Source organism: Phytophthora sojae, assembly GCF_000149755.1.
Source record: "Phytophthora sojae unplaced genomic scaffold PHYSOscaffold_34, whole genome shotgun sequence".
Lineage (NCBI taxonomy): Eukaryota > Oomycota > Peronosporomycetes > Peronosporales > Peronosporaceae > Phytophthora > Phytophthora sojae.
Window position 1 is genome coordinate 1 of NW_009258148.1, and position 27,112 is coordinate 27,112.

At 55.9% G+C, this 27,112-nt stretch overlaps 8 protein-coding genes across 8 annotated transcripts; 6 read left to right on the forward strand and 2 right to left on the reverse strand.

Annotated features, from left to right (window-relative positions):
* Window positions 1-2,620: 2,620 nt before the first annotated feature.
* Window positions 2,621-3,155, reverse strand: PHYSODRAFT_536374 (hypothetical protein; the record flags this gene model as incomplete). The annotated part of the gene is made up of 3 exons (XM_009541800.1): window positions 2,621-2,642; window positions 2,749-2,817; window positions 2,902-3,155. The coding sequence occupies 3 exons, from the start codon at window positions 3,153-3,155 to the stop codon at window positions 2,621-2,623; spliced, it is 345 nt and encodes a 114-aa protein (XP_009540095.1).
* A 1,197-nt stretch (window positions 3,156-4,352) lies between these two features.
* Window positions 4,353-4,733, reverse strand: PHYSODRAFT_536369 (hypothetical protein; the record flags this gene model as incomplete). The annotated part of the gene is made up of 2 exons (XM_009541801.1): window positions 4,353-4,473; window positions 4,510-4,733. The coding sequence occupies 2 exons, from the start codon at window positions 4,731-4,733 to the stop codon at window positions 4,353-4,355; spliced, it is 345 nt and encodes a 114-aa protein (XP_009540096.1).
* A 3,720-nt stretch (window positions 4,734-8,453) lies between these two features.
* On the forward strand, window positions 8,454-8,876 carry PHYSODRAFT_536385 (hypothetical protein; the record flags this gene model as incomplete). The annotated part of the gene is made up of 2 exons (XM_009541802.1): window positions 8,454-8,713; window positions 8,768-8,876. The coding sequence occupies 2 exons, from the start codon at window positions 8,454-8,456 to the stop codon at window positions 8,874-8,876; spliced, it is 369 nt and encodes a 122-aa protein (XP_009540097.1).
* Window positions 8,877-9,017: 141 nt separating this feature from the next.
* PHYSODRAFT_536361 (hypothetical protein) lies at window positions 9,018-9,398 on the forward strand (the record flags this gene model as incomplete). The annotated part of the gene is made up of 2 exons (XM_009541803.1): window positions 9,018-9,241; window positions 9,278-9,398. The coding sequence occupies 2 exons, from the start codon at window positions 9,018-9,020 to the stop codon at window positions 9,396-9,398; spliced, it is 345 nt and encodes a 114-aa protein (XP_009540098.1).
* A 1,119-nt stretch (window positions 9,399-10,517) lies between these two features.
* Window positions 10,518-11,052, forward strand: PHYSODRAFT_536360 (hypothetical protein; the record flags this gene model as incomplete). Its single annotated transcript, XM_009541804.1, has 3 exons — window positions 10,518-10,771; window positions 10,856-10,924; window positions 11,031-11,052. The coding sequence occupies 3 exons, from the start codon at window positions 10,518-10,520 to the stop codon at window positions 11,050-11,052; spliced, it is 345 nt and encodes a 114-aa protein (XP_009540099.1).
* Window positions 11,053-16,606: 5,554 nt separating this feature from the next.
* On the forward strand, window positions 16,607-23,441 carry PHYSODRAFT_343257 (hypothetical protein; the record flags this gene model as incomplete). Its single annotated transcript, XM_009541805.1, has 10 exons — window positions 16,607-16,811; window positions 17,021-17,184; window positions 19,150-19,476; window positions 19,566-20,001; window positions 20,085-20,840; window positions 20,907-21,540; window positions 21,735-22,057; window positions 22,204-22,905; window positions 22,949-23,037; window positions 23,235-23,441. 10 exons carry the CDS (start codon window positions 16,607-16,609, stop codon window positions 23,439-23,441), a joined length of 3,843 nt encoding a protein of 1,280 aa, XP_009540100.1.
* A 344-nt stretch (window positions 23,442-23,785) lies between these two features.
* Window positions 23,786-24,172, forward strand: PHYSODRAFT_343258 (hypothetical protein; the record flags this gene model as incomplete). Its single annotated transcript, XM_009541806.1, has 1 exon — window positions 23,786-24,172. One exon carries the CDS (start codon window positions 23,786-23,788, stop codon window positions 24,170-24,172), a length of 387 nt encoding a protein of 128 aa, XP_009540101.1.
* Window positions 24,173-24,416: 244 nt separating this feature from the next.
* PHYSODRAFT_308249 (hypothetical protein) lies at window positions 24,417-25,102 on the forward strand (the record flags this gene model as incomplete). The annotated part of the gene is made up of 2 exons (XM_009541807.1): window positions 24,417-24,494; window positions 24,530-25,102. The coding sequence occupies 2 exons, from the start codon at window positions 24,417-24,419 to the stop codon at window positions 25,100-25,102; spliced, it is 651 nt and encodes a 216-aa protein (XP_009540102.1).
* Between the last annotated feature and the right edge of the window lie 2,010 nt (window positions 25,103-27,112).

Below are 27,112 nucleotides of genomic sequence, written 5' to 3' on the forward strand. Positions count from 1 at the left end.
GGCGTAATCACCGTGACGTAATCATCGTCCCGTAATCACCTGAATGATTTCGGTACCACACAGTGAAGGTCACGCCGACCTCACTGATGACGCGTTCGCGTCACACGGTCGCTTGGCGGGGCGTCGTCACATCAGTCTTGACAACAAGGCAAAGATGGCTCGCCTTCGCTCTATGCGCAAGGGTGGTAGCTCTAAGCGTGGGTCTATGACCTCTTCTGGCGGACAATCAGACTGATCAGCATGTTCGTATCGTTCAATTTAGCAAATCTCCCCTCTTGATCGGCGATCGTTAGAGTGATCAATACGTGCAATCCGTTGGGAACATCAATCCAGCAGAACTCGTTTGGCTGATAGCTCACTAACTGACCGATAGTCGTTCCAGCTGTGTTGAAAGTAGTCAGCACATCATCGGGAATGCAGAACGGATTCGATACAAGCGAACATCGTAGTTGATAAGTCGATACAGGGTTGATCACCGGCGGAATCGGAGAGAGTACAGACTGAAGCGTGTAGAGACTCTGCGAGGGAGTCGTTCCCAGTGGGAAGCCAATGATTTTACCGAATTCCTCGTTATCGACGACCAATTTCGGCACGTAGCTGAATCCAAGCGGCAAACCACTTCCACTGCTCGAGTAAAGACTGCTCGGCGGGCGAGACCATCCAGCGGGAAGGCTCGTTGGAACAGGCGAGAGATCTACTTGGCAACTGTAGTAGGTTGGATTCTCCGAGATATTAAAGTAGAATACACTATCACCATCATTATTGACCAAATAGGCTCCTGCTGAAATTATAGCTGATTGCACAGCTAAATGGATTGCACTGTAGGAGTAATATCCGCTTGGGAGTGTGATCTGGAATGTGCTATTGGTGTTTCCAGTCGGCATCTGAAGTTTGAAGGTATTGTTTCCATAAGCTCCCGAATCGATATTGAATTGGGAGTTGTACATGTTGAGTGTGAATAACGAGCTCGCTAATAATAAAATTAACGCTGCTACCGGGAAACTCATAACGAAGGGTATTGTTATATGAGCTAGGAACGATGTGCTGCGAACTAAGAGTGATGATGTTCGACATGATTATATTCCAAGATTGATAATATACTGCATTTGCTATATTAATTATCCATATAGATCGGTTGTTCGTTGAAATTGTATCTCAGAATGCTTCTAACGTTATCAATGAGCAATGCTTGGCCTTTATCCTTTGTAGCCTGATTGTATGCTCTGATGAGCTTTTCGAGCGTGATGCCAGGTAGGCTGAAATCGCTGATAACCATTTTGAGGTCTCTCTTGCTGTTGGCTTTGAGGATCCAGAGATATCTGAGTTCAGTCTAATGAGCTTATCAGTACTGAACCACGAATAAGTCAAGAACAGCATAGATAGCCGCTTATGGCGCCCTCGGATGAAGTAATGACTGAATAGGTCATGCTGGTATTTTTTTGTTTGATGAATAATCGTCAATGATAACGAGCTGAATGCCTCCACGTGAGTCTTTCTGGATATCATCGACGCTTGGCGGGGTGGACGGGTCATAGACAGTTATGTATCCCGCAAGTTTCTCCTTCATATAATTGTAGAAGTCCTGGTCTGGGTTGCGTGCGATCAGATGCAGATGGTTCAATACATTGGGACTGTTCTTGACGATGTGATAGTATAGATTCGTCTTACCGGCATTGCTGGGCGCGAGGATGATTCCTCGGAAGAGCTTCTTAATCCCGAGTTGCCTAATATCGCCAAGAGAGTCTGCGCGAAACTCTTTCGGGAGAGCCGCGCCCCAGTTATCAATGCGCTAAGCCATTGTAGAAAGTATATACATTAAGATATAAACTCTATTGAAGTATGGGATTTACCGTCAGGCCTTCAACTCAAGAATCTACTATATTCAATCCCAGCTACTATGCTGCAGGCACAGATGTTCTCAGTCTTGAAATAGCGGATGCGTCGTATCTCAGCAAGACCAAAAGGAAGAACACTTGAGCAGTAGTTGGCAAAATGCAAAGTGATTCGATTCAGGTCCTTAGTTCGCAACCGCGTGCTACCTCTAAGCCTGCTACTGGATACCTCTTACTGGATACACCCTACTGGATTCTCTACTGGATACACAGTTACCTTATCCAATCAGAGAACACCACGTCGATGCCCATCTTGTACCCACAATCTTGCACCCACAATCATGGCGTAATCACTGTTGTCAAGACTGATGTGACGACGCCCCGCCAAGCGACCGTGTGACGCGAACGCGTCATCAGTGAGGTCGGCGTGACCTTCACTGTGTGGTACCGAAATCATTCAGGTGATTACGGGACGATGATTACGTCACGGTGATTACGCCAAGATTGTGGGTACAAGATGGGCATCGACGTGGCGTTCTCTGATTGGATAAGGTAACTGTGTATCCAGTAGAGAATCCAGTAGGGTGTATCCAGTAAGAGGTATCCAGTAGCAGGCTTAGAGGTAGCACGCGGTTGCGAACTAAGGACCTGAATCGAATCACTTTGCATTTTGCCAACTACTGCTCAAGTGCTCTTCCTTTTGGTTATGAGCCCAAGCCCCGTCTTCCCTGACCAAGACCCCGACTACGCCTTCGCCATGGACGCCGCCCCGACCGCGACCGCCCGCATCAACAAGTTCGACGGAACCAACTTCCACACATGGAAGTTCAAGATGCAGATGGTGCTGGAGGAGCGCGAACTGTGGGAAGTGACGAGTGGGGAAGTGAAGCTCGAGCAGTGCACGACCGCGGCGGACCAAGCGACGTTTCGCAAGAAGTCGCGCAAGGCGCTGGCGATCGTCTGTCTCGCGTTGGAGGACTCGCAGCTGCCGCTGGTGCGGTCGGCGAAGGACGCGCATGATGCATGGTCAAGACTCGAGGGACACTTCGAGAAGAAGAGCCTGGCGAACAAGCTCTTTCTTCGTCGACGGTTCTTCACGACAACGATGGACGAAGGTGATGATGTGCTGGAGCACATTAACAAGCTCAAGACGCTGGCGGAACAGCTCGACGCGGTCGGCGCTCCGGTCAGCGAGGACGACTTGGTGATCACGCTTCTTGCCAGTCTGAGCGAGTCGTACCAGTTCCTCATCACGGCGTTGGAATCGCGTTCCGACACGCTGACGTGGGAGCTCGTGACGTCTCGGCTCCTGCACGAGGACATGAAGCGCAAGGAACAAGGTGGCGGTGCTGACGGAACCGCGCACGCTCAAGGTCAAGCGTTCATGACAAGCGACAACGGGAAGCGCAAGGGACGGCAGGCGCAAGCGCAGAGGACGAGCGCCTGTCACTACTGCGGCGAGCACGGACATTGGATCGCCAAGTGTCCGGTGCGGATCCGCGAGAACGGGGAGCGGCAGAGGCCGCAACGAGCGAACGTCGCGCAGGTCGAAGATGACTCTGGCGACTTCCTCTTCTCGGTTGGTGGCGACACGGGTGCCTCCAAGCTGAGCGGCATGTGGCTGGTCGACTCGGGTGCGACGCAGCACATGACGTACTCGAAGGAGTACATGAAGAACTACAAGAAGATCTCTCCGGTGGACGTGCATCTGGCGGACGACGGCGTGGTTCAGGCGGTGGGGAGCGGCGACATCGTGATGTCGATGCAGACACCGCGCGGCATGAAGAAGGGTGTGCTCACGGGTGTGTGGCACATCCCGAAGCTGTCGCGCAACCTGTTCTCCGTCGGCCGCTTCACCAAGGACGTCGGGCCAGTGACCTTCGAGAGCGACGGGTGCTTCGCGGAAACGAAGGGTCTCAAGTGGAAGCTCGGCGCTCGCGAAGGCAAAGGACTGTTCAAGCTCTGCATGACGCCGAGGACGCCTGCTGACGAGGCCAATGCGGCAAGCTCGAAGAATCGCCAAGGGGACACCACGTCGTACCTCTGGCACCTTCGACTTGGTCACATCGGCCATGGTGGTCTCGACGCCATCGTCAAGAAGGGCTACGGCACTGGCATCCCAATGACGTCGGTGAAGCAGTGGGAGGTGTGCGACGGGTGCGCACTCGGCAAGCAAACGCGAGTAAGCTTCATGAAGTCGTCGCCGAACCGTGCGAAGCAAGTGCTGGAGGTGGTCCACAGCGATGTGTGCGGTCCGATGCAGACGGCGACGTTCGGAGGCAAGCGCTACTTCGTCACGTTCATCGACGACAAGTCGCACTTCTGCGTGGTGTACCTGCTACGGAACAAGTCGGAGGTGGCTGCCAAGTTCGCTGCGTTCGTCGCGTTGGCTGAGACGCAGACCGGCAAGCGAGTGAAGGTGCTTCGGAGCGACAACGGCGGCGAGTACACTTCGGGTGCGATGGCCAAGTTGTGTGCGGATCGCGGCATCGAGCAGAAGTTCACGCCACCATACACGCCTCAGCTCAACGGAGTGGCCGAGCGAATGAATCGGACGCTGGTGGAGTGTGCGCGCTGCATGCTGGAGCACGCCGGGTTGTCGAAGGAGTACTGGGGAGAAGCGGTGATGACGGCCACGTTCCTCCGCAACCGGTGTCCGACGCGCGCCATCAGTCACGACAAGTCGCCGCACCACGTTTGGACCGGCAAGAAGCCTTTGCTGGCCAACCTCAAGGTGTTCGGGTGCCACGCGTACGTGCACGTGCCGAAGGAGAAGCGGTCGAAGTTCGACGCTCGGTCGGTGCGCTGTCGTTTCCTCGGGTACTCGGAGCACGAGAAGGCGTATCGGTTCGAGGAGATCGAGAGCGGTCGCGTGTTGGTGAGCCGCGACGCGCAGTTCATGGAGGATGTCTTCGACGGTGGGAGACGCGACTACGCTTCGAAGGAGGTGTTGGTGGGTCTTCCGACAGATGATGATGAAGACACCACGGATGAAGAGACTCAGTCCGGATCAGACGAGAACAGAGAAGAAGCTGCGCGGAATCAAGACTTTGAACCCGGCAGCAAGCGACACCCGCGCACGCAGTCGCTCGAGGAAGCCGTGGAGGTTCCGAGTGCCAAGCGGTATGCGGTGCCGAGACGACAGCAGCCGCTGGACGAGATGTCTGCCGCAGCACAAGAGAAGGAAGACTTCGAGGCTGCGTACGTCGTGGATTCAGTGGGAGAGATGCCGACAACGTTCAAGTCGGCGATGGAATCCAGCGACGCAGACAAGTGGAAAGAGGCGTGCGACTCGGAGGTGGAGTCGCTCCGCAAGAACGAGACGTGGACCCTGGTGCCACTGCCGAAGGGACGCAAGGCGATCGGCTGCAGATGGGTGTTCCGCGTGAAGGAGAACCAGTCTGGAGAGATCGAGCGGTTCAAGGCGCGACTGGTGGCGAAGGGGTTCTCGCAGAAGTACGGCATCGACTACGACGAGACGTTCGCGCCGGTGGCCAAGTTCACGTCGATTCGGGTGTTGCTGAGTCTGGCGGCCAAGTACAAGCTCACAGTGCACCAGATGGATGTGAAGACCGCGTTCCTCAACGGCTTGTTGGACGAGGACATCTACATGGCGCAGCCGGACGGATATGTGGACGGAGATCGACCCGACTACGTGTGCCGGCTCAAGCGTTCGCTGTACGGCCTGAAGCAGTCGCCGCGGATGTGGAACAAGACGATCGACGAGTTCATGTTGAAGCTGGGGTTCAAGAAGTGCGAGTCCGACCACTGCATCTACTTGAAGCGGGACAATCACGACATGATGTTCGTGGCACTGTACGTGGACGATCTGGTCCTCGCCAGCAGCAGCGACGGGATGCTGAAGGACACGAAGCAGGCGCTGAGTGACCGGTTCGAGATGACTGACATGGGCCAGCTCAAGTACTTCCTCGGTATGGAGATCGAGCAAGATGTGGCGACTGGGAAGGTGTCGGTGCGGCAGACCAAGTTCGCGAAGGACATTCTCGAGAAGTTCAAGATGGATGAGAGCAACCCTGTGAAGACACCGCAGGATCCGGGTCTGAAGCTGACCAAGGCCATGTGCGAGGGAGGCTGCAAGCACGACGAGACCATGGCGAATGTTCCGTACCGGAACGCCGTGGGCTGCCTCATGTATCTCATGGTGGGGACTCGTCCGGACCTCGCAGCGGCAGTGGGAGTGCTGAGCCAGTTCGCAGCGGACCCATGTCCGACACACTGGCAGGCGCTCAAGAGGGTCTTCCGCTACATCCGAGGCACGAAGACGCACGGCCTCGTGTTTCAAGCGAGCAGCGAGGACGGACTGCAAGGCTACTCGGACGCGGACTGGGCCGGCGACATCGAGTCTCGACGGAGTACGAGCGGCTACGCGTTCATGATGAACGGCGGATGCATCAGCTGGCGAAGCAAGAAGCAGCGCACGGTGGCGCTCTCGTCGACGGAAGCCGAGTACATGGCGCTGTCGGAGGCCACGCAGGAGGCGGTGTGGCTCAAGGTGTTTCTGTGCGAGCTGGGCGAGATGGCGAGCGATGAAGGGGTGAAGATCTACGAGGACAACCAAGGCTCCATCGCGTTGGCCAAGAACCCGGAGTTCCACAAGCGCACCAAGCACATCGACATTCGCTACCACTTCGTGCGCGAGAAGGTGGAAGACGGTCAAGTGGTGTTGCAGTATGTTTCGACACTCGACATGCTGGCGGACATCATGACGAAGCCGATCGCGGCGCCGCAGTTCGACGCGCTCAGGACGAAGCTGGGCATCGTGGTCGCTGACGAGTCGAGTGGGAGTGTTGTCAAGACTGATGTGACGACGCCCCGCCAAGCGACCGTGTGACGCGAACGCGTCATCAGTGAGGTCGGCGTGACCTTCACTGTGTGGTACCGAAATCATTCAGGTGATTACGGGACGATGATTACGTCACGGTGATTACGCCAAGATTGTGGGTACAAGATGGGCATCGACGTGGCGTTCTCTGATTGGATAAGGTAACTGTGTATCCAGTAGAGAATCCAGTAGGGTGTATCCAGTAAGAGGTATCCAGTAGCAGGCTTAGAGGTAGCACGCGGTTGCGAACTAAGGACCTGAATCGAATCACTTTGCATTTTGCCAACTACTGCTCAAGTGCTCTTCCTTTTATCACCGTGACGTAATCACCTGAATGATTGCGGTACAACACAGTGAAGGTCACGCCGACCTCACTGATGACGCGTTCGCGTCACACGGTCGCTTGGCGAGGCGTCGTCACATCAGTCTTGACAACACTCCCACTCGACTCGTCAGCGACCACGATGCCCAGCTTCGTCCTGAGCGCGTCGAACTGCGGCGCCGCGATCGGCTTCGTCATGATGTCCGCCAGCATGTCGAGTGTCGAAACATACTGCAACACCACTTGACAGTCTTCCACCTTCTCGCGCACGAAGTGGTAGCGAATGTCGATGTGCTTGGTGCGCTTGTGGAACTCCGGGTTCTTGGCCAACGCGATGGAGCCTTGGTTGTCCTCGTAGATCTTCACCGCTTCATCGTTCGCCATCTCGCCCAGCTCGCACAGAAATACCTTGAGCCACACCGCCTCCTGCGTGGCCTCCGACAGCGCCATGTACTCGGCTTCCGTCGACGAGAGCGCCACCGTGCGCTGCTTCTTGCTTCGCCAGCTGATGCATCCGCCGTTCATCATGAACGCGTAGCCGCTCGTACTCCGTCGAGACTCGATGTCGCCGGCCCAGTCCGCGTCCGAGTAGCCTTGCAATCCGCCCTCGCTGCTCGCTTGAAACACGAGGCCGTGCGTCTTCGTGCCTCGGATGTAGCGGAAGACCCTCTTGAGCGCCTGCCAGTGTGTCGGACATGGGTCCGCTGCGAACTGGCTCAGCACTCCCACTGCCGCTGCGAGGTCCGGACGAGTCCCCACCATGAGATACATGAGGCAGCCCACGGCGTTCCGGTACGGAACATTCGCCATGGTCTCGTCGTGCTTGCAGCCTCCCTCGCACATGGCCTTGGTCAGCTTCAGATCCGGATCCTGCGGTGTCTTCACAGGGTTGCTCTCATCCATCTTGAACTTCTCGAGAATGTCCTTCGCGAACTTGGTCTGCCGCACCGACACCTTCCCAGTCGCCACATCTTGCTCGATCTCCATACCGAGGAAGTACTTGAGCTGGCCCATGTCGGTCATCTCGAACCGGTCACTCAGCGCCTGCTTCGTGTCCTTCAGCATCCCGTCGCTGCTGCTGGCGAGGACCAGATCGTCCACGTACAGTGCCACGAACATCATGTCGTGATTGTCCCGCTTCAAGTAGATGCAGTGGTCGGACTCGCACTTCTTGAACCCCAGCTTCAACATGAACTCGTCGATCGTCTTGTTCCACATCCGCGGCGACTGCTTCAGGCCGTACAGCGAACGCTTGAGCCGGCACACGTAGTCGGGTCGATCTCCGTCCACATATCCGTCCGGCTGCGCCTTGTAGATGTCCTCGTCCAACAAGCCGTTGAGGAACGCGGTCTTCACATCCATCTGGTGCACTGTGAGCTTGTACTTGGCCGCCAGACTCAGCAACACCCGAATCGACGTGAACTTGGCCACCGGCGCGAACGTCTCGTCGTAGTCGATGCTGTACTTCTGCGAGAACCCCTTCGCCACCAGTCGCGCCTTGAACCGCTCGATCTCTCCAGACTGGTTCTCCTTCACGCGGAACACCCATCTGCAGCCGATCGCCTTGCGTCCCTTCGGCAGTGGCACCAGGATCCACGTCTCGTTCTTGCGGAGCGACTCCACCTCCGAGTCGCACGCCTCTTTCCACTTGTCTGCGTCGCTGGATTCCATCGCCGACTTGAACGTTGTCGGCATCTCTCCCACTAAATCCACGACGTACGCAGCCTCGAAGTCTTCCTTCTCTTGTGCTGCGGCAGACATCTCGTCCAGCGGTTGCTGTCGTCTCGGCACCGCATACCGCTTGGCACTCGGAACCTCCACGGCTTCCTTGAGCGACTGCGTGCGCGGGTGTCGCTTGCTGCCGGGTTCAAAGTCTTGATTCCGCGCAGCTTCTTCTCTGTTCTCGTCTGATCCGGACTGAGTCTCTTCATCCGTGGTGTCTTCATCATCATCTGTCGGAAGACCCACCAACACCTCCTTCGAAGCGTAGTCGCGTCTCCCACCGTCGAAGACATCCTCCATGAACTGCGCGTCGCGGCTCACCAACACGCGACCGCTCTCGATCTCCTCGAACCGATACGCCTTCTCGTGCTCCGAGTACCCGAGGAAACGACAGCGCACCGACCGAGCGTCGAACTTCGACCGCTTCTCCTTCGGCACGTGCACGTACGCGTGGCACCCGAACACCTTGAGGTTGGCCAGCAAAGGCTTCTTGCCGGTCCAAACGTGGTGCGGCGACTTGTCGTGACTGATGGCGCGCGTCGGACACCGGTTGCGGAGGAACGTGGCCGTCATCACCGCTTCTCCCCAGTACTCCTTCGACAACCCGGCGTGCTCCAGCATGCAGCGCGCACACTCCACCAGCGTCCGATTCATTCGCTCGGCCACTCCGTTGAGCTGAGGCGTGTATGGTGGCGTGAACTTCTGCTCGATGCCGCGATCCGCACACAACTTGGCCATCGCACCCGAAGTGTACTCGCCGCCGTTGTCGCTCCGAAGCACCTTCACTCGCTTGCCGGTCTGCGTCTCAGCCAACGCGACGAACGCAGCGAACTTGGCAGCCACCTCCGACTTGTTCCGTAGTAGGTACACCACGCAGAAGTGCGACTTGTCGTCGATGAACGTGACGAAGTAGCGCTTGCCTCCGAACGTCGCCGTCTGCATCGGACCGCACACATCGCTGTGGACCACCTCCAGCACTTGCTTCGCACGGTTCGGCGACGACTTCATGAAGCTTACTCGCGTTTGCTTGCCGAGTGCGCACCCGTCGCACACCTCCCACTGCTTCACCGACGTCATTGGGATGCCAGTGCCGTAGCCCTTCTTGACGATGGCGTCGAGACCACCATGGCCGATGTGACCAAGTCGAAGGTGCCAGAGGTACGACGTGGTGTCCCCTTGGCGATTCTTCGAGCTTGCCGCATTGGCCTCGTCAGCAGGCGTCCTCGGCGTCATGCAGAGCTTGAACAGTCCTTTGCCTTCGCGAGCGCCGAGCTTCCACTTGAGACCCTTCGTTTCCGCGAAGCACCCGTCGCTCTCGAAGGTCACTGGCCCGACGTCCTTGGTGAAGCGGCCGACGGAGAACAGGTTGCGCGACAGCTTCGCGATGTGCCACACACCCGTGAGCACACCCTTCTTCATGCCGCGCGGTGTCTGCATCGACATCACGATGTCGCCGCTCCCCACCGCCTGAACCACGCCGTCGTCCGCCAGATGCACGTCCACCGGAGAGATCTTCTTGTAGTTCTTCATGTACTCCTTCGAGTACGTCATGTGCTGCGTCGCACCTGAGTCGACCAGCCACATGCCGCTCAGCTTGGAGGCACCCGTGTCGCCACCAACCGAGAAGAGGAAGTCGCCAGAGTCATCTTCGACCTGCGCGACGTTCGCTCGTTGCGGCCTCTGCCGCTCCCCGTTCTCGCGGATCCGCACCGGACACTTGGCGATCCAATGTCCGTGCTCGCCGCAGTAGTGACAGGCGCTCGTCCTCTGCGCTTGCGCCTGCCGTCCCTTGCGCTTCATGTCCTCGTGCAGGAGCCGAGACGTCACGAGCTCCCACGTCAGCGTGTCGGAACGCGATTCCAACGCCGTGATGAGGAACTGGTACGACTCGCTCAGACTGGCAAGAAGCGTGATCACCAAGTCGTCCTCGCTGACCGGAGCGCCGACCGCGTCGAGCTGTTCCGCCAGCGTCTTGAGCTTGTTAATGTGCTCCAGCACATCATCACCTTCGTCCATCGTTGTCGTGAAGAACCGTCGACGAAGAAAGAGCTTGTTCGCCAGGCTCTTCTTCTCGAAGTGTCCCTCGAGTCTTGACCATGCATCATGCGCGTCCTTCGCCGACCGCACCAGCGGCAGCTGCGAGTCCTCCAACGCGAGACAGACGATCGCCAGCGCCTTGCGCGACTTCTTGCGAAACGTCGCTTGGTCCGCCGCGGTCGTGCACTGCTCGAGCTTCACTTCCCCACTCGTCACTTCCCACAGTTCGCGCTCCTCCAGCACCATCTGCATCTTGAACTTCCATGTGTGGAAGTTGGTTCCGTCGAACTTGTTGATGCGGGCGGTCGCGGTCGGGGCGGCGTCCATGGCGAAGGCGTAGTCGGGGTCTTGGTCAGGGAAGACGGGGCTTGGGCTCATAACCAAAAGGAAGAACACTTGAGCAGTAGTTGGCAAAATGCAAAGTGATTCGATTCAGGTCCTTAGTTCGCAACCGCGTGCTACCTCTAAGCCTGCTACTGGATACCTCTTACTGGATACACCCTACTGGATTCTCTACTGGATACACAGTTACCTTATCCAATCAGAGAACACCACGTCGATGCCCATCTTGTACCCACAATCTTGCACCCACAATCATGGCGTAATCACCGTGACGTAATCATCGTCCCGTAATCACCTGAATGATTGCGGTACAACACAGTGAAGGTCACGCCGACCTCACTGATGACGCGTTCGCGTCACACGGTCGCTTGGCGAGGCGTCGTCACATCAGTCTTGACAACAAGACCGACTATCGGATGAGCTATCTCATCGATTACGCTCGGCGAGGCATCGCCGATGACAGCACTGGTATTAGATGCTATTCGAGCTATCACTGGGATCAATTCAATTAGCTGTAGCTCACTAAAGCTAAATAGTTCAAACGTTGATCTTGGTAACCTATCGCTACTAAGTGCATGCCCTGATACAGCTCAAAACAACAAGGATCTCATCCTTGGAGCTTCTGGGACCGCTGCGCCCAGCCTGGAGCCAGGAGAAACGTCGACTGCGGTGTGTAGTAGCAAAGTCGACTGGGGTGAACACGATCCAGGGCCTAACGACGTTCCTACTCAAGCCGGAACCCCCACCGCCGACGCCGACACTGAATTCCATGATTCGGATGTAAACCCGATCACTGACCCTGAGCAGCTGCTGGAGGCCGACCTATATCTCGGTCATGCACGCCATGGTTGCAGAAGGGTCTGTCGAGGGTGAGGACACATCGAACGACGTTTCGGAGCACGTAGCAAACGAGATTGAGCTAACCGACTACGCACAAGAGCTAGCGTTCTTGCCAGACCTAACTGAAGCGTCGGAGACGACATTGGATTACTCTGGGCAGAACGTCCAGAATGACGAGCTCAGTGAGAAGCAGCAGACGGACCTGGTCGATGTGCTGAAGATCCACGAGAAAATCATGATTGCGAGCGGCAACGCTCTACCGCCTCCAGCCTATGGTGTTGTATGTGACATCAATGTACAGGGGCACGCGCCGATCAAGCAGAAGACTCGGCGGACCCCGCTTCGCTTCCTCGGTAAGCTGTACGAATTGCTGAAGGGTCTGCTGAAGGCCGGGCTTATCTCCTTCTCGGACAGCCCATGGGCGTCGCCAATCGTCATCGTCCTGAAGAAGAATGGAGTGGATATCCGCCTGTGTATCGACTACAAACTCGTTAATGCGATCACCAAGATTATGGAGTACGCCATGCCCCTGGTGGATGACTTGCTGACGGACATGGAGGCGTACTTATGGTTTTGCTCGCTCGACGCTGCTAGCGGCTTCTAGGCCATTATGATGACTGAACGAGCTCGGAATATCTCCGCTTTCGTCTGCGCACTGGGGCACTTCGAGTGGTTGCGTATGCCTTTCGGCCTGAAAAACGCACCGATCTATCAACGCATGATTGACATCGCGCTTTGGGGCTTCGTCCAACCGAAGGGAGGATGGTTTAAATTCTCGGAGTGCATGCGCCTAGCTGAAGAACATGACAAGGAAGCTCATGCTGGGGTGAACGAGGCTTCGACTGGCACGGCAAAGCCATTCCGGGCCAAGTTCGAGGCTGACCGAGATAACTCGCTTGGTAAGGGAGCTGTAGCCGAACTGGTCAACAGCCCTATCGCCGACATGTTCGCCAACGGGGAGCCCGATGACTCCTCGTTGACACCAGTATTCAGTCGCCGGTCATTCGTGGATGATATCTTTTTCGGCGCCGAGACTTTCGAGTCATGCTTGGCGACGCTAGACCGATTGCTGGCACGGATTGAAGAGTGCCGTATTAGTATCAGCTTCACGAAGAGCATCTTCGTGCAGTCCAATGTGGACTTTCTGTCTCACGAAGTCTCGGCAAAAGATATCCGACCAGACGCTAAGAAGCTGGCTGGGGTGACCGAGCTTCCGTTCCCGTCAACGAAGAAAGGAATGCAGTCCTTCCTTGGGGCACTCAACTATTACAGTCGCTTCATCCAAGACTTCGCGGTCTATGAAGCAGCGCTGTACCAGCTTAAGGACGAGGACTTGCACCCGGGGTGACCTCACCGCGGCCAAGCACAGCTTCGCGATGCTCCAACAGAAGGTTTCGGCAGCGCCGATACTACGACACTTCGACCGAAAGAGGAGAATCCATGTTATGTTGTTCGCCAACGAGTGGGCCCTAAGCTCCACGTTGATGCAAGAGTACGAGGGCAAACTACACCCCGTTCGCTTCTGCGGACGCGTTTTGAAGGACGCTGAGATGAATTATCACCCGGCAGAGAAAGAAGCCCTCGCGCTTCTGCTGATACTGAAGGTGTGTTATACTCAACTCGTTGGACAGCGAATCCGGGTCTATACTCGGTTTTCAACACTCGACTGGGTCCACAAGTCCAAGACATTGTTCGGTCGGGCTACTCAGTTCGCCGTTTTGCTGTCGCCGTGGCATCTGTTGGTCGAACGAGTCAAAGAAACCGACTGCTCGTTTGCCCAACTACTTCAAGCCGACTTGACGAACTTCGTTGATTTGGATAAGTCACTGGCGTTGGTTACACCCCGGACCCGAGGGTCACCGACTGCTCGTTTGGATCCGCATCTGCTCTACGCACGCCTATCTCGGTCGTACCGGGGCTTTGTCATGTCGTTTGACGGGTCTGCGAAGACTGAGAGTTACAGGAGTTGCTCATGGATACTATGGAAGTTACCGAAATGGACAGTAGTGCTCGCTGCGAGCGCTTACCTCGAGAACACCACCGTTAACCTCGCTGAGTATACTGGGATGAACTATGGTGTCTCCGCTGCATTACAGCACGGAGCCGACGATTTAGTCGTCTTGGCGACTCGAGGCTCGCGATCCAGCAAGCCCTAGGGGTGATAGCCTGACGGAAGGAGTCATTGCTGCAGCAACTCAGTCACCACCAAGAACTCACAGCCAAGCTTCGGTCGGTGAAGTACCTACATGTGGTGAGAGAGTTTAACGCTGCGGCCGACTCTCTGGCAAGCGAGGCTCTCGAGAGCAAGAAGTCTACAGTGGTATCGTCGGATGTCCGAGTACTAGAGCTGATGAAGCTGAACCGTATCGCTGAAGTCATCTACGAGGTTGCTGACGGTTGCGTCGTCGAGGACATACCCTCGGCCAACACAGTATGGCTGTGGTAGCTTCTGTCAAACCTCGCAGCAAGAATTTTTCGATTTTGTGCGAAGAAAAACCGACCACAGACGGCAGAACGAGACTGAACCCGGACATGTGGCTGTGATGACCAGACGTCAAACGAGAGCAAAGGAGAAACACGTCCGGTTTGCAGATGAAGCCTCGGTCACCGATCAGGGAGACGCATCTCTCCGAGTAAAAGCCAATGGTGTGCCGAACGAGTCTCAGAATGAAGCAGAAGCTTCACCGCTGCGCGCCGAGACGTCACCAGCCCCACCGAACGCGGAAGACATTGACCCGCTGGTAGTACAGGAAGAACGCCGAAGGAGAATCGCCACCGCTCAAGATGAAGAGTTACGGTTGTCGAATCTGATGGTAGTGCTCCGGGGAGATGATGCGAAGATTGGATACAGAGCAGCACGAGATGCATGGAAAATGGCGGACCAATTTGTGTTGAGCGAGGACGATGTGCAATATTACACTAGAACGAGCCGTCGTTCGAGTGACGACGAGCAAGCCGAGTTGAAGATGAGACTCGTGGTAACCACAACGATGATCCAAGAGGTCTTGCAGAGCTGTCATGACTCACTCGAAGGTGGTCATCAAGGTATCACCCGTACACTGCATCGGGCGAGGAGAGACTATTACTGGATCGGCCAGTATGCCGATGTGGAGAAACACGTTAAGTCGTGCCCTGGCTGCAGTTCAAGTAAGAGCCGACCTCAGTTCCGCGGGTACTCGCCAGGGAACATCCTAGCCGAGAGACCCTTCCAACTTCTCTCTATGGACTTCGTGATACCGCTACTGAAGAGTCGCCGTGGCAACACGGCTCTCCTGCTATTCCAATGCTCGTTCACGGGATTCGTGATGGGCAAAGCCATGTCCGACACTACTGCCTTACTCGTTGCGCAAGCTTTCGAGGAGTGTGTCTACCGACGTTTTGGAGCACCGTCCTTGATCCGTCATGACCGAGATCCTCAATATATGAGCGAGGTCTTCCAAGCCTTCGCGGAAATGATGCAGTCTCGGTCGAGAGCGACCCTGAGATACCGCCCGCAGGCCAACGGCCAACAGGAGAGATTGGTGAAGACGATCATGCAGTCAGTCCGCGTATACGCTGAAGACCCACTACAGCAGGATTGGGACGAGATCACCGAAAGACTGATCTTCGCTATCAATAACTCCCGTGATAAGACGAGGAAGGAAACCCCGTTTTACCTCGTTCAGGGGTGGGATGCACAGTCGACGCTCAAGGCAATGTCCTCGTCACTCAAACGAGGCTTCGGTAGCCAAACTGACGCGCTAGCAGGGCGCCGAGAGGTCAACTGACAGCAGGAAATCGCCCTGAGGATGGCCAAGGAGTACCAAGCCGCGGAAAAGGCTCGGAGAGCTGAAGAGCGCAATGAATCACTTGGCAGGAAGGAGAAGGAAGCTACGACAGGCGTTAACGAGAATAGCACCTCGGTCGACCGAGCACTGAGTTCCCCTGAACATGGCGGAGCTACAGTGACGAGAACGAGGCTTCCTCTGTAGCCTGGAAGCAGAGTGTGGCTGTACATGGGGCGGGTCCGACCAGGACTGACCAAGAAACTAGCCAATCGGTGGCACGGACCGTTCCGAGTGAAGAAGGTCGACGATTTTGCGTATGAGCTGGAATTACCTGACCGAAGTGGATACCGGTTCTACCCGGTGGTGCATGTCTCACGACTCAAGTCGGTGGACGAGTTCGAAGGCCGACCGAGGGCTCGTTTGGCTCGTGAGGTCACCGAAGACACTCGTCTTGACTTCGACGAGGAACTACTGCCTGAACACAGTTTTGAGCCGGACCACTTGGACGGCGAATATGAAGTCGAGGCTATCCTCGATGACCGGACCCCGTTGTCAACGAGTACTCACCGGGCCGTCCGAGAGTTCAAGGTGAAGTGGGTCGGCTATGACGAGCCGACATGGGAACCAGCGTCCAATCTGTCGTGCAGTGGCCTCCTGTACGATTACCTACGCCGGAAGCGAAGCGACCGACGCTTGCAAGTGGTCCAGGTGGCCGACGAGGAGTAATTCTGCGCCCCAAGGAGGATAGAACTGCTCGCGGGGGCAATCCAGCCCGCGATGTCAGACGAACGAGGCTACTGGAGATGATGATTGAACTGCCTGCGAGGGCTATCCAGCTCGCAGTGACAGACGAAGAAAGTTACTGGAATCTGCATGTTACGTGTTAAGTGAACGAGTCACGATGGAATGGAGATATCGGAATGGAGCCAGGGACAACGGAAGACGCAAACAAGCCTCGGTCAAACCCTCAACAGACGAAACAAGTGATAATGAAGCGACTAGGAGGGTGACCGAGGCTTTGGGTGCAGCAGTCGAAGTGGAGCGGTCAGGTGTCAAGATGGAGACGTCAACCACTCTAGCAATGGGGCCCTCAAACGCCTCCGAGAGTGCGTCAAAAGCCTCACTAAGACCGGTCTTATCAGTCAGTAAGACGGGTCTTATGGATCTGTAAGACCGGTCTTACGGATTTGTAAGACCAGTCTTAGTCGATGGACCAAGCCAATCACCTTGGCCTTGGAGTGGGCATGCTACTGAGTGGGAACGCTGCACGAGGTGTAAGCGACGGCGAGAAGAGGTGAAACACGTGCTGGTGAAGCTAGTGGTAGGTCGACCGAGGCTTCGGACGCAATAGCCAAGAAGGAACGAGGCCGGGCATGCACGCTCAAGCCCGTGACTAAGTATGGAGCTGATGATGGAGTGGCCCGTGAGTGGTGGAGTGCAACGGCTGCGAACCAAGCCTCGCTCGAGGCAGCCACAGCGGTCGAGGGCTGAGAAGAAGCTCTGGGAACCGCGACCGAGTATTGAATGCGATGTACGTTGACGCGAGAAAAGATTATGAAGTGGAACGAGCAAAACGACATTTATTCTGATTAAGATGATGTTGAGGCGAGGCGGGTGAACGTCTTTATCGTCCAGGGTGTATAGCGCACTATGCCGGACCGAATGAATTCGGGTTCGGAGTACCAGAGATTGTCCACGCGATAAACAGCCTACGGGACACTGAATGACCCGGGCCTGGAACCGCTTGGACGCACCGAATCGCACTAATGCGGTCTGGTGTTTGGCGTGTGTCCTTGTGTCAAGCCCTATAGGTATCGTTTACCTTTGGCGGACCGGATTTCACCGAGTTGAGTTGTTGCGATACAGAATAACGTCTGCTGGGTGTGTTCCTGGGATGAACCACACCGAATGAACAGAAGGTCAGACCGAATGAAAGGGACCACAGTCAGATCCGTAATTCCGAATAACCAACACACAGAAATACAATGCCGAGATAAACGTCACAAAATATACAGCCACCACTTATTCTTTGAGACCCTTGGGTGGGGGGTCTATACACCAGTCAACTTCGGAGCCGTCACCCAAGGAACTGGTCAGCCCTGGATGCACACTCACTTACGCGCACCACCCTCACAGAATGAGGGAACAATACAAAATATATTTCAGTCCTATCACTCAGTAGTCAATCAATTCAGTCTGGGGGGTGACTACCTCAACCACCAAAGACACACAGTAGGGAATATGAAATGGATGCCCGGTTAGAGCACGCAAATAGAAAATAAAGCTCTCACAGGTCACTCCGGGGCGCGAAACCCCAGTCACTGCCGACTTTGCCTTGGTACCTTTGAGTCCCCACTACACCAGTGCTCGCTACACCAGTGAGGCCTTGGAAGCGTCCCTAAACGTACTTAGACCGCGCACAGGCAGTCTCCCGGAGGGCTCTTGAAGACGTCAAAGTCGGGGTGCTACTTCTGCCGCGAGCACAGAGTCGTCCGCGTGATCTTCGGCAAATTGGTTTCTGTTTAGATCTTACGTTTGGCTAGTTATCTTCTATCACTTCGCTGACTTTAATGTAGGTTTCACTATGCTTCGCTTGTCTTGATTATGCTTGTGCTTCTTGGCAGTTCTTCAGTATGCTTGTCTCAGATGGATCTGGATCTGTACCCATGTGATCCAGATCCAAGATGGGTTCAATTCGACATCCCAGCGTAATCGTGGAGTGGTGGACACGACTCGACGGGCAAGCAGCTGACACGCAATGAAGGTAAAGAGGGGCCATAGAGTCGGTAAGTATGGATGGGATGATAGGATCCACATGGCGATAGGATTTTGGGATAGGAACGAACTTAAGCATAAATCAGACCAAAATTTGCCTTGTACAACGCAAGCGCTTCCTCCCTCGCCTGGAAACGGGAACGACATTGGCCCTGCACGGCGTAGAGAGGTTAGCGGTAGCAGATCTAGTGTTGGTTGTAAGACTGGAGTAATATATTGGCCAGATCCAAGACCTTCCTAGTAAACTACCTGCAAGTGCAGATCCAAGATCCATCGGAGTTACGGTGCGTCCCTCTCGTCTCAACTGTCAACGACACCGTCATTGGAGGCGGCAAACACGACCAAGGAAGACCTGCGAAGGCAACGTAAAGGACAACAACCTCGAAAGGCAACAACCCGGTCGGATCCAGATCCAGGCCGCCAGATCCAAGTACAAGACCACTGGATTTGGAATATTACCACGAGCAGAGTGGAGATTTCCGCGCTGCTCCACCCACATCCCCGCGTCTCGCCCAGACTGTTCTCTCTTCAAGGCTCGGACGCTTCGGAAGACACCAGAGGAGCAAGATCCAGGTAGGGCTTACCGACGGGTACACAAGGTGACCAAGTTCAGCACACAGATCACGGATCATCGGGGGACCCCCTCCGTAAGTCGGTGTTCGGGCGCAGTTGGGAAGTTGGATTGGCAATCTCGCAGATTTTGCTGATCCCGCTACACCACAATGGTTGCGCGTGCCCGGATCTTCTGGTGACTCGGGATTTCACCGTGAGTCCCAAGAAGAAGTTCGAGTGAAGAAGGAACAAGGGGATCAAGCGTCATCGGAGTCGGGATCGACGACGACGCTGCTGAATGAACCAAGATCCACGGATCGACAGAGTGCAAGGAGGACCTCTGTCGGCGGAACCGAGGTGGATCCAGACATGGATCCAGAAGAGAAACCTCAACCTCCTCCACAGGTCCCTTCGGGGACCCCGGTGGATCGCGACGCGAGTCAAGTTCCACCAACAAAACAAACCAAGGCTAGCAAGGATCGGTATGCATTTGCTGATTCACCAGTTAAACCGGATGCCTACTTCTTGACAAGACCAAGTCGATGACACGAGCGAAGCTGAAGGCCCCGGATCTGGATGACGAAGATTCAAAAGCGTCATCCCACGAAGAATCCGAGGAGGCAGGCTGGATACGTTACCACGAGAAGCAGCTACGTGACTTCCTGGCTTGGGATCCCATGATGCGGCTGCTTGGCGTGAAGCCGATCGGAGAAGGGCCTGTGGCATTCCCTGCACCCGCCAAGCGTGAAGGGATCCTGGCCGAGATGGAGCGACTCATGCAGCGGCTGAAGGAGGCCGGCCTTGTAGCTGGCGCCTTCGACGCGAGAGCGATCTACGACGCCGATCCAATCCAGATCCACGCGACGACGGACATGCTGTTCAACAGGCTGAAGGCGCTGGTAGGTGAGATCCGGATCCAGAAGTCCCGGATCCAAGTTCACCTCAAGCTGGATCCACAGGATGCCGAACGTCGTCACCATACGTGTCCGCCGCGGAGCTTGGGTCGGATACATCTTCGGAGCCGCGGCGTATGTCGCTTGGACCCTCGGGAGCCTCGATGCTACGCGCCCGAGCCCAGATCCAGCGTGAAGCAAGCACTCAGCCCCGATCCCAGCCCCGACCCAAGAAGCCGTCGACTCCTTCGGTGGATCCAACAGCTACGGCATCAGGATCGAACATGTCGACTGGCAGGCTTGAGTCATACTTTCAGGCAGCCATGGGCAGGTTCTTGAAGGAGCAAGGCGTGTTGACCCCGACACAGGCGCCGGAGGCGACGCAGAACGCCGGATCCCAGGACGTGGAAATGGAGTCCACTGGTTTGTCCGATCCAGATCAACACTGGAAGTACGATCCAGATGACATCGACTTCCCGGTCCCAGCTCGCGCTACAGTGGCCACCACCGCGACCGGATCCACAGGTTCGGCCCTGATCCAACGAGTCCGGATCTCAGCGGTCTCGGATCTGAAGGAGTTCTCAGGGAAGGACCAGGATGAGGATCGGGCGAGAGCATGGATCAGTAAGGTGAAGTCTGCGTTCCTCCGTGACCAAGCCCCTGACGAGGAGAAGTGCTTGACCTTCGCGGACCTTCTGTCCGGATCCGCGAGGAACTGGTATCGCCAACTACCTCGATCCACACGCAACAAGTGGTCGGATCTGCTCCGCAGTTTCCAAACCCAGTACTGTGGATTGGTGATCTCCGTTGCTCGCCAGTATTACCACGCGCGCAAGCGATCCGATGAGTCTCCGCTGGATTATCTCTACCGACTTAATGTCGCTGGACTCCGCGCCCGACTCAAGATCAAGGATGGTGGATCCAAGTAGAAACGCGAGCACGTGAATCAGGTCATCGAAACTCTGGGTGATCAGGATCTAGCGGATCGACTGACATTGCTCCGACTGCCGGATGCTGACGAGCTGGAAGAGGTTCTCCGCGCACTGGATCGGGCGAAGAATCGACAGAAGAAGTCTGCGAATGGAGCCAGCAAGTTCCGCCAGAAGGCCCCCGCGACACCCGCACCGGCCGCTCCGGCCAAACATGTGCGTGCGATCCAGGTCCAACCTGACACGGGATCCGAGCCTGGATCCAGCGATGAATCTGACTCCGAGTGCGACGATTACCGCAGGATCTATCTGGCGGCAGCCCAAGACCACGCGAAGCCTGCAGAGGAAGAGCAGAAGACTCTGGATCGAAACCTTCAAGACCGTCCGAAGCAGGATCCACCGTCTCGCGACTCCCGATCCAGGACGCATGTGGGGGGACCCGAACGTAGTCGATGCACGCACTGTGGATCCAAGCGGCACTCGCATCTTGCCTGCTGGAAACGCTTGACGTGTGAGAAGTGCGGCAAGAAGGGTCATCCAGGTGATCACTGCCTTTTCGTGTGCTGTGGATGTGGTGAACTTCATGACGTGGGCCGATGCCCGAAGGAAGAGTTCTACAACCAGATCCGCCAGTGGTTCAATCCGGCCAAGCATGCGGGGATGCTGCCAGAGATGGCGGAGAAGATGTTAAACTAGGACGCTCGCCGGGTTGGAATCCGGTACGAGCCAAACGTTCTAGGTATTGCATCTATGCATTTGTGAACAAGACATCGACAGATCCAGTTAGCAAACGACAGGATCTACGCGGTAATACATGTGATCTTCATGGGAAACGTACTGCTGTGGTCTCAAGTCTCTGACAAGCTGATGACTACTCAAGATCCGACACGACAGTGGAAATGGATTATGATCCGGAGGCACGTCAGGGATACTGGAAGCAGCAGGATCCAGACCAGTGGTTTAAGCCTACCGAAGGTGAAGACACGGCTGGATCCAGATCCAGGCGTGTTGCTGCGAACCGGCGGACCACGGATCCAGAATCTTCGTATCTCCTACCCGGAGAATCCCGAGGATACTGGAAACAACATTCGCCAGGGAATTGGTTCCGTCAAGCCAAGATCCACGGTAAGATCAACAATGAGAAAGCGATCTTAGTCCTAGATACAGGTGCCGAGGTGTCCATCGTGGATACCGCCTTTGCTCGTAAGGTTGGGTGCTACATCGGCAGGAGTCAGAGCCAAGAGTGTGTTGGGATCGGAGACAACGTGTATACAACGGAAGGAAGAACACGGATCATGATTACCTTGGGCGGATACCTAATGTATTTCTTCGACATTTATCTGGACAAGAGGCCATCCTCGGTATGGATTACATGATGCCGGCCGGGATCCGGCTGGATCTGGCCGACGGGACTCTCTGCCTGCCCGATGAAGTCCGGATCCAGCTCAGCGGACGCCGTCCACTCTACAGTGACAAGGCGCAGTCCGTGAAGCTGGATCGATACTTGCAACTTGGGATCGGAGAGTCCGCGGAGCTGCCCATGCGTCTGCGAGGATCGGAACACGACAAGCTGTGGGTTACGCGAGGGGATCGATGGGTGCCTACGGTAATCAAGGGCCCAGGCAAGGTACGGTACCTTCAGATCACGAACATCGGAGAGAAGGAGCTGGTGTTGCGCCAGAGCCTCCAAGTCGGGATGTGGCTGGCCGGAGATCGAGTCCCGCGGATCCAAGGTTACGTGTCCATCGGATCCCGCCGCTACATGGAGTGGCAGAACCTCGCGCTGCAGGCCACGACGGACGCTGGATCCACGGAGGCGGAACCCCCGGAGGCCCCACCAGGGCCTATGGTGGAGCGCCCCGAATACCCGACGCCGCGCGCAATACTGCAGAGACGGCATCCAGCACAAGTCCGACAGGTGGAGGCCAGATCCAAGGGAGCTGAGGACGGACAGGACGGATCGTCGTCAGATCCACCCGACCAGACGACTGAAGGACACATCGCCGGGACGACAGGAATACCGCTGCTCCAAGCTTCGACTACGGCTCATGGTTTAGATTCACGGCCGGAGGAGCTGCTTTAGTATGTACCAAGCTTCGATCCAGCAGCTGAAGGTCCGCCGAAGTCCGATCCAAGCGGTGGAGACTCCGTGGGAAGAGGCGCGCCGACACCCACGCGACGGGGTTAACTGAGTGCAGGACGGACACCGTGTTGGGCGATGAAGCGTCGCGACGGGTGGCGATCCTAGGCCCATCCCCCCAGGTCCGATCCCAGGATCTTGGGTGTGGACAGGGCGAACGGACTGTTGAACATCCACCGGAGTCAGATCCGGTGTCAGCAGCAGACGGCGAAGCGACACAGCTGAAGGTGCCCCGGGTAGCGTCTACCCGGGTGCAAGAAGCCCAAGCAGCTGCGCCTAATCGTACACCCGCTCCCGATCCAGACGAAGCTCCTGCTGAATGCGCGCCCGGCCTGGATCCAAGCGCCGATCCCAATGTCGAATACTCGCTGGGACCAGACGATGGATCGACAGACCAAGATCCAATGGACGATACGCAAGGTTGCGAGGGGCGCTGGGTCCAGATGATGTGGTCCAGGCGGTCCAGGCCGTTGTCACATTGGGTGGTAATCACGGAGAGACAGGGGGCGGATCGGCAGATTCGACAGATGGTGCTACGGGACAGGTCATGGATTCAGGGGGATCGCTAAGGAGAGCCCTCATCGGGAGGGCCCTCGTTACAACCAGGGCATTTGGGTAAACAGATGACAGTAGGTAACGCTTTGAAATGGGCAACTAGAAAACCCAAAACCAGTGACCCGCATTAGCTCGAGAGGGTCACAGGTGACGGCACGCTAGAGCTGAAGACGCTGCAGACACTGCTTCATTGAGCCCAAAGCAGCAACTCAAGCAACCACAGGGGAACATTTGCCATGGCACTCATGGCAGCCACAGAGGAGACCTCGGAGGAGCCTTCGGGGGCCTTCGGAGGGGACCTCGGAGGACACCGTGGAGTAGACAGCGGAGGCGGCCACGGAGAAGACTACGGAGAAGACCATGTAGTAAACAGCGGAGAAGACAGCGAAGGCGGCCATGGAGGAGACCCCGGAGGAGACCACGGAGAAGACCACGGAGAAGACCACGGAGTAGACAGCGGAGGAGATGGCGGAGCAGACCTCGCAGAAGACCGTAGAGGACACAGCGGAAACGAGGGGCGTCTGGAGGATCATGCCGAGAGCCGTGGAGTAGAGCCCTGCCGTGGCAACGGCCCTCTCGACTACGCACAGGAGTTACTACTGAGGAATGGGCCCTTGAAATAGCGTTTGTGATCCTCGTAGGCAAGACTTATCTGCTCATATCCGTTCTGAGCACCCCAACGCACACATATTCAGTTTTATTCTACCTTTCTATCATTGGTATAAGGTTCCATTGCGTGTTGAGATCGTAGGAATTCGCATAAGATTGCGAGGTAGTATCTTTGGCGAGTTAGGAAGTACCCGGTCACATGACTCGCTATTTCATATAGTGCTTCATTAAAAAAAGCAACCTCGCCACACGCACAACATGAAGCTCTATGAAGACGGGTTCCAGGTTATCAAGAAGGCGATTACGGAAGCACAGGCCGCAGCGATTCGACTAAAGGTCAATGACATCGAGCAGTGGGCGACTGTTTTCAGCGTGGGGCCGAACAAGACGAGCTCAGGTTGCAGGCGTACGTCCCGCAGTGGGAAGAATCCGATGATCCGTTGGTGCCAATCGAGACCGCAGTGAATGGCTGTGCCTCCGGATACAACGAACACTGGGTCATTCGTCCTGGCTCGTGGGTGTTTCTGAAGTCTTTCCCGGGTGGCCCTCAGCAGCAAGTCCATAGGGATTTTCTAAACAGCGAAACCGTTGATGCTGACGATGAAGAGCTGCCCGCGTTTGTTCTAATCGCTTTGCAGAATGGAACCAGACTCGCGACTTACGGATGGAATAACCGCCGACCACGAAAGGAGACTGAGAAGATTGTATCGCTAAACAAAGGAGACTTGGTCATTTGCAGAGGTGATCTCGCTCACCGCGGTGTTTCCTACGACTGCGTCAACATCCGACTTCACTGCTATTTGGATGTTGATCTCCCTGGGGTTTCCTACCGATACAACATGACTCAGCTCTGCCGATTCCAGATGTACGCATGTCGTACATGTTCAGTTGCAACTTTCGACATGAAGTCAGCTCGGCGTGAGCATGAGAACGGTTGCACATAGTTTTACTGCGGTTTATGCAAGAGGACGTTTGAGCACAAAGATACTTTGAAGTTGCATCGACGCGTCCATCATTCCTACGTGAGGCTTTGAGGTGTAGGTGCTGCATATACTTAGCATTTATACTTAGTATTTATCAGTCATGTATAATATTTCTTTCATGGATTATATTATATACATGTACTGCTCTTCAAAAACAATGTATAAACTTGAAATGATGACCTAGAATCGCAGTTTAAGGTCATTATTGAGGGTTGCTGGTCTTGGATACTGTGTACCAGTTGTACCCATTAACCGGTTAACCCGAACCGGTCCAATCCGAACCCACGTTGATTATGGTGATTTCGGTAAGTTGTTTACGCCACCGATGATTAGACGAGTAGGATGATTGGATGAACACCGGTGAGTGATGGTTGATTAGATGCACTAGGTGATAGGACGCAGGGTCGCGTGTCTATAACAGTAGGGTGTAAGCTCCAACAATTCAATCACTTTCGAATCTTCATTCTACCCCTCAAGTGCCTTCGCTCCGGTCCCGCCGTCTGCGACGTCCCTCCCTCCGCTTCGTCCGAGCTTCGTGTCCAAGATCCATACCTTCCATCAGGTTATGAGCCCAAGCACCATGTCCTCTGCCCATGACGCCTCGACCAAGGTCTCCATTGACAAGTTCAACGGGGACAACTACGCGACGTGGAACCGCTACATGCGTGGCGTGTTCCTGACCAAGTCGACGTGGCATGTCGTGAACCGCGAGACGACGCCGAGCTTCACGGACTCGCGGGCCAAGGACGACTACGTCAAGTCGAGCAACATCGCGTTCGGACTGATGTTGCTCCACATGGACGCGGACTACCACCATGTGGTCGACGACTGCGAGGAAGCGTGGGTTGCGTGGACGCGCCTGAAGACGCTGTACGGTGGTTCGCAGAAGGCTGGACGCATCTACCTGAAGCGCCAACTCTTCAGCATGGAGATGTCGGAAGGCGGCAACGTCTTGCATCATTGCAACGAGGTCCTCAACATCAGCGCCAAGCTCAGCAGCATCGGCGCCAAGATGGAGGATGAGGACGTGGCGATCTGCCTGTTGCGCAGCCTCCCCAAGAGCTACGAGAACGTCGTGCTGAACTTGGAGATGAGCAGCGCTGAACTACGATCGCAAGACGTCGTGAAGGTGCTGACGAATGAGCACATCAAGAGACAAGGCGAGAAGACGGCGACGGTGAAGACGGAGAATGCGGCCAAGGCGTTCAACACCGACCGAGAGTCTCGCCAGTGTACGTACTGCGGGAAATTGGGGCACACGATTGACAAGTGCTGGACCAAGCAGAAGGACGAGAATCGGGGCCCAAGACGCGGCGGCAATGGCAATGGCCGTGGACGCGGGGCCAACAATGCCCAGTGGAGGAACGACGACGCCAGCACAACTACGACTACGGCTATGATCGAGTGGCGTTCGCGGTCTCACTGGAGTGTGGCATTTCGACGGGCAAGAATGTGTCCGGGTTGTGGGCGGTCGACAGCGGCGCAACGCACCACATCTGCAACGACAAGGCCAAGTTCGCTCATTTGATTGAGCGGAATGAAGGCGAACTTTCGGTGGCCGACGGCAACAAGGCGGCCATCATGGGTGTGGGGACCATCGTGGAACGAGTGGTTCTGCCCAACGGCGACGAGCGCGACATCGAGATCAAGAACGCGCTGTACGTCCCAAGCATGAGCAAGAATCTGCTTTCGGTGCCACAGATCAACAAGAGTGGTCTGTTCCAAGTCGTGTTCGACAGCACCAAGATGCAGATTGCGCACAAGGGCTCCAAGCAAGTGGTGGCGACGGCAAACCTCGTGGATGGACTCTACTGGCTCCAGACGCCTCAGCGATCGGCGAATGCGGCGACCAGTGGGAAGACGGTCGACTTACACGCGCGTATGGGTCACGCTCCGGTGGAGGTGCTTCGCAAGATGGTCGACAACAACATGATCAAGGACGCGAAGGCACCTTCCAAGTCGAGTGGACCA